Raw genomic sequence first — 8,484 nt, 5'->3', positions numbered from 1 at the left:
AACCTCCATGAGGAGGGAAATCTCGCGGTTTGCGGTACGGAAATTGACTTCTCAGTTTGAGAGTCCGCCTTGCCCAGAATACTCTGAATTCCTGAATTTCACTCCGATTGTCCGATCCCCTGCCGTAGAGCGTTTCATGAGCGCGACAGGTAAGGAAAAAAACACCGGGTTTCTGCTCATGAAAGAGGCCACTGCCTCTGGGTGAGGAAATTCATTCGGACAGAAAGGACTTCAAAATATTCAAAGTGTTCCCCACAAGCATGGACGCGGCGAGTCCCAAGTGCACGTATCGCACGGAACGTCCTCGGACCTAACGACGATCAACTTCCGGTGGATGTTGAGTCACCACCGTTGGAGATCCTTGTTTTGTATTGTGATTCGACGCGAGCGGTTCCTAGGAAATGATCCTTCCGAAAAATATATTCCCACCAAGAGGCTACACCTCAAGCTCATTCAGGTGAGATTTCGGATACGGATTTTTCGATCCCTCGATCGGATGACTCGGGTCCGTTGCTTCGGGGGTACGCTGTATCGACAAAATCGGTAAAATTCGCGTTTCATTCCCTACAATTGTCAAAGTTCACCCCATGTGAACTCAACTAAGAGTCAATATGTGAGTCCATAAATGTAATTTCTCAGTTGTTCGTCGTGAACAGTGTCATTCAACTTAGCAACCCGAGGCGCGGCGGCGGGCCGGCCAACAAGCTAGATGGGAGTGTTATGAAACTCCTTGCAGCTCCTCCCCGATCTCGAACACGCGACTTGCTCTACACGGAGCATTAGTTGAGTGCATGCGCCCACCTACGAATGACTGAGGCGTTTCAGCAGTGTGCAAATGGCGCCCACACGTGACCCAAGATATCGCTGATGATAACCAACAGATAAGACGTCCCGAACGATTCATCACAAGAGTTTCTTGTGAGCTTACAACGCGTTGTACAGGTTCAGAGGAACGATGCTGTCAGCGCCTCTTATCGAGGCGCCTTATTCGCGATGAACCTTCGCAGACGATCACCCGCGCGACAACGTCCGAAAGCGGAGCGGTCACCTTCGATCCGATGATTATCGAATCGACGACAGAGCTGACTGACCGATGGATTTCTCTGCGAACTCTGGTCGCATTCTCCAGCTTACTGACCGAGAGAGTACTCGGGCGGTCACCGGCTGAGCCATACGATTGAGCTCAGTCCCATCCGTACTATCGACAGCTGTTGCTCTTCTGGAATTCGCGCGACATTGATTGGGCTTGCCGCAGAAATCTTCGACTGGGGCTGCCACCGTAAGGAGCTGTGAGCATGCATCGGGGACGAATTTCCCTGGGGACAGTCTATGACTCGTTCCGCTGGGTAGTATCCGCTCATTTGTGGATGACCACGGTTGTTGGCAGATATGTCGATGTTATTGTGGACGGCCTAGTACACGTAACAACAGCTAGTGGATGCCGTGTATACAAACGCATCAGTCGAATGCTCGTCGCCTGAGCTCTCATATCGATGTCTTTGATGGAAGCCACTCGAGCTCCTTCAAGTGTTTCCTGCTGTCTCGCCTAATGCTCCGAATCTATGTCGAGGTTCGCAGTCGACGACGATCAGGCAGAGAATCGAGACGAGTCCAGCTAATCTTGACCACACAGGTCCGCAGTCAGACCCGCGAGCAGTCGAGGTGCAAGCGCGTTGAGAGCGTCTTATACGGGCTTGGCTCTCCATGGGACGCACTAGCTCGGATTCGCAGACTTTTCGCGGCTGCAGCCGCCACGCATACTCATGAAGGAAGAATATATCCTTTCGAGAATAAGCTTGACTTGAGACTCATTCCCGTATGGAGCAGGTGTATCCCATAGATGGTTCCTGCATCGGCGGAAGCGAGATCAGTGGATTTAACGGGGAATCGCGGTTCCCCGAGAAGTTCGACAGGGACCCGCGTTTCGTTCCTTGCACTTGTAGGAAGCGGCCCCTCTTTTCTCCCTCCGCCACAATTCGTTCGATCATCCGGGCTTCTGGGAACTGTCCTCAGAAACGATACATCCTCGATGATGAGCCAGATTTTCTAGGCCGCGATTTTCGAAGTAGGCACTGGAATGGATCCAGCCCGGGGAGATATTCAATATTTCTGTTATTTTTGCTTCGGAAGTGACATGAGACCACATCCTGGACCCTGGTGCCTGTCAGATCCGGGAATTCCTGCGCAGGATTTCATCAAGTAATCAACGGGGACCGCCACGTACATATTGGTACCAGTAGGCCGCGGATGGTTCGAGACCGGCTGATTTCGCAGCGAGAAGAAATCGAGGAAGACGTTTCTTGTCAGGACGCGGTTATCGCACAGCTCCAGCGGACTCGAAGGCAAATTATTCAACTCCACAACAAGGAACTTTGTCGAGCTTCTCTTCTGACGGCGTGACCGTATGCGAAGACATAATTTCCTCCTACTCAAACCATACGAGCGCGGAGGAACGACTCTGCATGTGAAGTCGTCTCTTCCGCAGAAATGATGGAGTGTGACCACGGTCATAAGCCCGCGTCTCGGCTCGAGAATTAAATGATCCTCTGTCCCCGTCTCTGCGACCACCATGGAAACCCTATGGAATTCTTTATTCCTTCCCGGAGCAAACCGTCCTCAGCGAGGATTTTCGTCGCTAAGAAAAAAAATCCCCTTCTTGCTCCTTATTAGTCTCGATGTGAATGAGTGGCTTGCTGGCTGTGTTTCGAGGGACTCGGACAACAGTAACAAAAAACTCCCGCGACCGCATGAAATGATGAGACCGTAACACCGTCTCGCTTTGCCTCTATCATCTGACTGTAGCGGGAACAGTCAATCTCCACGTTCACGGATGAATGAGCTCACTTATACAGCCGCGGTTTCCAGAATAAAATCACCCCATGTTGATCTTCCATCTATGAAAAACGGGATCCCTGCCAGAGCCCAGCCTATCTCTCGGAAAATTCGTTGGTTAGCTTGTCGAGTCGAGACCAGTGGTCAGTGGAGGCTGGAGCTCGAACTCGTTACAAGTGAATTTGACACTAGGCTTCACCAACACGACCGCATTCTCACTCAGCCAGCCGCTCGCGTTCAGTGAACATAGAGCTGGGTTGTCTCCTTGTCTGAATAAGTAACTAACCGAGTCGGCCCGCTTCCCTCCTCTTTCCTCCCTTTTCCCCCTCGTTCCCGTCTACCCTGCCAGGCTAACAAGTTGCTCTTCCCTCTCGCCGCGCGGCTCCTGCTCTTCGTCTACAGAGTCGGCGAACCCGTCACACTGATGTTTAATGTGCTAGAGTTGTAATTACCAATCTCGCTGCTCCCCATTCGGTCTCCTCTGCCCGGTGAGCAAAAGAGGGGAACAAAAAAAAAAGACTCAGGACGAGTCCCCGAAATATGCTAATACCGCTGTCGCAGAACAAAGAGCCATCTTCTGTGAGAACGCTTGTCTCTACTCCCGCCGCAGGCCGATACTCAAAGCTCGTTTGAAGAATATCAAAATGCCAGAGTCGATGAATATGCTCACCGATGGTCCCGCGATACCTCAGCAGATCGAGCCCCTCACGACCTGGTGCTCCGATCCCAAAGTTGTATTCGGCATCGCAGGTGAGCCGGCGATCTTCTGGGATTGCGATAGTTTCTTCCCCGACAAGAGCGAGCCCTTGAACTTATCTTATGGGGTCTCTACGTCGCTCTTCCAGGCGCATTCCTTGTCGTCATGCTCGTCCTGTGCATCATTTATGAGAAGCTCAAATTCCGGAGACGGGTACGTTTTCTTTGGGATGCCCACCCATGAATGTCTGAGGGGAGAGTGGTCACTAAGCCATTTCAAAGACATCGAAATTCCCAGCAGGTAATCCCTGTCGCGCCGGCAACGACCGGAATTTTGTGAGCGAGAGCGACTCCTGGATCTACACATTCGTGAAGGTGAGCTCGATGGTAGTGGCCCGAGAGGAGTCACCGAGATGAGATGCCCACAGCATGAAACGACACCTGATGAGACTATGCGGACTATTCTGCTTCGTCCGCCAATCTCCGACATTGCTCATAGCTGCCACCTTATTCCAGACGATTGATGGCCCATTCGAGACGCCGAGAGCCACCATCGAGTCGCTAGAAGAGCGAACTCCCTCCCCTGAAGAATCCGGTGGTAAGGAAAAGAGAGCTGACGCTCCCGAGCCCACATGAGACAGGAAGCTCCGTCGAAGAAATCGTGCCCCACACACGTACATGCCTGGAGTGTTGAGCGGATATGTTCCCTTTCGAATCTTCGAAATATCATGGGGGATGTATTTTAGAATTCCCGCTGCACTCAAAGCTATGATTCTCGATCATATAGAGTTCGAATTCCGGAACTCGTCATTTGATCCCGTTTTAACATTGGAATGGAGAGATTGTCTTATTTAATCTGCAGATGCATTCATTATTGAGATCTTAATAAATATATCCATGAGAGGAATCCTCATTTGCGTAGAATCAATCAGCTCCAAGAGCCCGCTCCTGGCAGGATAGGGCATAAGGGATCCGAGTGACAGGTCGCATACAGAGGACCAGAGTAAAGTCTATTGGTCGAATCCTCGGCACATTTACGCGACGAGTGATATTAAAACTGGGGAAGGAAAATCCTTTCGTCACTGAGCACTTCAGCGAGAGTTTGCGGGGGAAATCCTTGGGGAGATTCATCCTACGATCCAGCTTTGCGAGATCTGAAGGAGGAGAGTGCAGGGGGATCGCCTAAATGGGGAGAGGGGCTCAGAGCCCGGCTTGAGGAATGAACACCCGGTAAGGAGTCTTCTATAAAACAGCGGAGAGTGAGTAGGACAGAGGTTATAAAAATGCTTTTTAGGAAAGAAGACGCAACGAAGACTGAATCCGGAGGAAGTAGCTTCCGAGGGAAATGGCAAAATATACGAACATACGGTGCAAAAGGATGAATCTATCACCCCAGAGAATCGGTCCGATGCCTTTCCTACCTGCATGTGGAGGAAAGTAAGGAAAAATCATTATCACGCAGCACCTCGAGCTCCGAGAAGAACCATTCCATTTAAGCTTCTTTTTCATTGATCGATGCTCGTCAGACCGCTTCAGAGCAGAATATAGTGGGGCTCCTCAGCGAGTTAATCGACCTCGACGCGATCATTCAGACGAGACCCTCGGGATGCTCATCGAGGTGGAAGCATCTGAGACACATGTACAATACCTACATTTCGACAGGAATAGCATCCTCGATGGATATTGAACAGATATCCTGAATGCTATGAAGATATTTCCAACGGAATGAGGGAACAAATCCAAGCTTCCACACATACTTTGCGTCGACCTTAAGTGTTTCTTCACGTCTCTAACATCCAAAAGTACAATGTGGCAAGAACGTTCTCGTCACAAACAACAAATCTCACTGGAGTCATGTACCGACTTGATCGGCAAACGGGCGTGCCTTCTTTTTCAGTACAGTTTTGTCAAAGATAACATTCGAGTAGGACGCATAGAATTTCTCTAGCGAGTGCGTCTCATCCTCCGGTGATTCTGCTGACATGAGCTCCGAAGACAAGAAACTTGAGAAATGCGTCCTAGTCCAAGAAATTCCCGAGCAACTGAAACAGGCGCCAACAACGACGACTGATCGAGAATCGGTATTCGGCGTCAGCGTCGTTTCCTTCGACGGGACTTCATGTCCCGGACTCAGAAAATCTGAGGGCACAATCAACCGCCGTTCACCCTCGTAGCTTTGATGCTTCTTTCGAGAAGCCTGCACCTTGAGCGGAAGTTGGAACTCTCGGCAGAATAGAACGACAATGAGCTCGAAGAACGTCGGCTTCGTGTTGAATACTCTGCAGTCCGGTCCCAACCTGTTCCAGGTGTCGCAAGACGTCATCCATCTGTAATCGAAATGTTTGATACATAGTAGACTGTAGCTTTCGATTTCCGTCCCCGGGAGAGAAATTCTCCCGCCGGACTTGAACATACGCTCCTTCTCACGGAAATTCCGTGACCGATGAATACTTGTCATATGAAATATCTCCCGGAACAACTTACCAATTGCTGTCCGCGCACCAGATCGAGAGCCACGTTATCGATCTCTCTGATGGCCACCGCATAAGGCAGACCAGCAACCTCATGAAGGTTCCTTCCTAAAGCTATATTGGACTCGTGGAGTGATCGGCACTGGACCGGGCGAGCTGGGTGTTCCTGGAACAGGTGAGTGGCTGGTTGAAACGAAAGTCTCGACAGATGATGAGGATTCATTCGTCTCCGAAGTCCGGCAATATCAGAGGAGCCTCGGAGTCCGAGATGATAACTGAGACAGCTCATCTCCGGAGAGTCTGGAGCTGAGAGCGGTACCTACAGCATTCCGTTTTTGAGCCCTGCTCGATCTGATTTCCGAGAACATTAGCAGCTCGGGTCGCAAAAGACGAAGCACGTCATGGATACTCACTTGTGATACTGATGCTATCGACGGTGAGACAGGTGTAACCGATGAGAATGACACAGTGTCGAACGATGATGTTCCTAGAATGAGGGTTTTCTTCCGGATACTTTGAACACTTTCTCAGGAGTTCGCTCGTGAAGGCGGAGCAGTATGCGATGTTTGCACATCTCCTCATCGGCGAATAAGATTTGATCTCTGTACCTAAGAATTCGGGATCTGACAGCGGAACCGGCCGAAACGGAAGGTTTCGCGTCGGAGCTTACCTTGGATGGTAGATGAACTTTTGACGTGAGTTCTTTTCCTGTTTTTCGCATCGAAAACTCCAGACTCTTCATCGTCACTGCTTTCAGAAGCCTCGCCCGCCTCGACAAGCCTGTCGCTCCGGATCGCTAAGTTCTTGAAGCTTCCTCCACTACTCGAAGAGCCGACTCCCTGAATAGGCATCGAGAGTGTGCTGTCAGAACTGAGGCGCAAATGATGCTCCACCTCGGAGGTTACTGGTGGAACTCCAGGAACTGCCTGTGTGTCTCGCAGATATTCACTCAGCCAGTACTTACTCTTCTATGGTCCATCTCCCCACGGAGACGGGACAACCTCTTGTGAATAACCACTGCTCTATCTACTCTATCAGCTGATAGATGGGCCACTGGCTGCTCCCGGTGGTTGCTACAGTGTTTATGTGAAGCAGAATCAACAGGAGGGCGCTACAATCTAAACCATAGTGCACGCAAACTGGCTGGCTCGGCGACACCGATCGTACGCTTGCTTCAACGGTCCAAGATTTTGTGTACCTACGCGATCTCCTCGAGAGAGAGCGGTAGGAGTAATTAAACAGAAAGGGGGGGGGTTGATCGTCGTCGAGAAAGTCAGGATGATAGCAATGCCGATGATCTTTGCTGATGATGTCAACGAGATTCGGGCGCTACCCTCCCCTCCGCTGCCTCACCGATCTCTCGTGAGATCTCACACTGTCGCGAGAATTCAGTGGACTCAGGGCTCCCACGAATCCTCGCAGGGCTTCCGTTCGATGAACTTGCATAGACCCGACGCATGAACGGAAACGCGGATCAATCCGTGAAGTTGGCCGCTTCGCTATGAGAATAGGGCATCTGCGATCCAGGTAGATCTCCGTAGAGGTCATCTATCGGGCTATCATAGGCAGCCTTTTTCCGGGAAGAGTCAACTCTCCTTTTCTGAGCGAAGAGGATACAGGGAGGAGGCTCCCGCGAGGGAGCGTAAAGTATGCGACTCCGAACTCGACCGGAGAATCCTGAGATGGGAAGGAAGCTGAGAATCCATCGCTTTCCTTCAGAGAAGTTTTGGTAAAGATAAACCGGTCAGATATTTTTGGATCGAAGGGTATATTCAGGTCCTCCTGACCCCGAGGCTAGTCGGAGCATCGTGGAACCGCATTCGCCGAGGTGGACCTGAATCATGGCGCTTTCGACGAGACAGTGGACATCGTATAACAATTATAATCTTAACAATTGGAGGGCATGCTCATATCCGCGGGCACGGCCTTCACGACGGATGCCATCCAAGCCTCAGAACGACGGTCACTATGTGGTCACTATCCAAGTCCCAATTCCGAGATGGACATCGAGCCCGCATCTCACTCGAACTCGTGGGATCGCATTGAGAAGTGAGTTAGCAATCAATTAATTCAAAGGCAGCGAAATCGAGTTTGGCCTTGAAAACTCAATTCGAGCTCCCGTTAATGGATCACCCGATTTAGGAGGGCATGCTCTAGAACAGCGGTTCTCAAACTTTTCTCTCCACGTTTCCCCCAAGCCTTATGAGGGGCGCTCGCTTCTCCCTAGGAGATCACCGTATATCTGAGAATGTGAAGTTTCGACCTGAACATATCACAGTGCCGTTTTCTCCATGGAATAGGGCTTCCTCGATGAATCGTACAATGATCAGAGACTTATTGTAAACTAGCAATGAGCTGAGCGACCTCTCAGAGACGAAAAATCCGTCGGTTGGGAATTCTAGGGATCCTGCGCGTCTCCCCCAAAACTTCTCCCACGTCTCCCCCGGGAGACGCGTTCCCCCAGTTTGAGAAGCGCTGCTCTTGA

General features: G+C 50.8%; 1 protein-coding gene across 4 annotated transcripts; it reads left to right on the top strand.

Annotated features, from left to right (window-relative positions):
• The first annotated feature begins 311 nt into the window (after window positions 1–311).
• Window positions 312–4,436, top strand: LOC100905395 (uncharacterized). 4 transcript variants are annotated; one of them, XR_001951209.1, is made up of 6 exons: window positions 330–457; window positions 3,235–3,320; window positions 3,443–3,582; window positions 3,678–3,742; window positions 3,830–3,903; window positions 4,045–4,436. XR_001951209.1 is itself a non-coding variant. In XM_003745528.1 (6 exons), the coding sequence occupies exons 3-6, from the start codon at window positions 3,477–3,479 to the stop codon at window positions 4,162–4,164; spliced, it is 384 nt and encodes a 127-aa protein (XP_003745576.1). In that variant the 5' UTR covers window positions 330–457; window positions 3,235–3,320; window positions 3,443–3,476; the 3' UTR covers window positions 4,165–4,436. The 4 variants fall into 4 exon arrangements, 3 of the variants coding, with proteins under 3 accessions (XP_018495946.1, XP_003745577.1, XP_003745576.1); XM_003745528.1 differs by having other exon boundaries at window positions 3,811–3,903; XM_018640430.1 differs by lacking the exon at window positions 3,235–3,320 and having other exon boundaries at window positions 312–457; window positions 3,827–3,903.
• Window positions 4,437–8,484: the final 4,048 nt, after the last annotated feature.

The sequence above is a fragment of the Galendromus occidentalis genome, unplaced genomic scaffold (genome assembly GCF_000255335.2).
Source record: "Galendromus occidentalis unplaced genomic scaffold, Mocc_1.1 scf7180000077484, whole genome shotgun sequence".
NCBI classification, from domain to species: domain Eukaryota; kingdom Metazoa; phylum Arthropoda; class Arachnida; order Mesostigmata; family Phytoseiidae; genus Galendromus; species Galendromus occidentalis.
The sequence above is the reverse complement of the archived record's forward strand: the minus strand, read 5'-3'. Positions and strand labels throughout refer to the sequence as shown.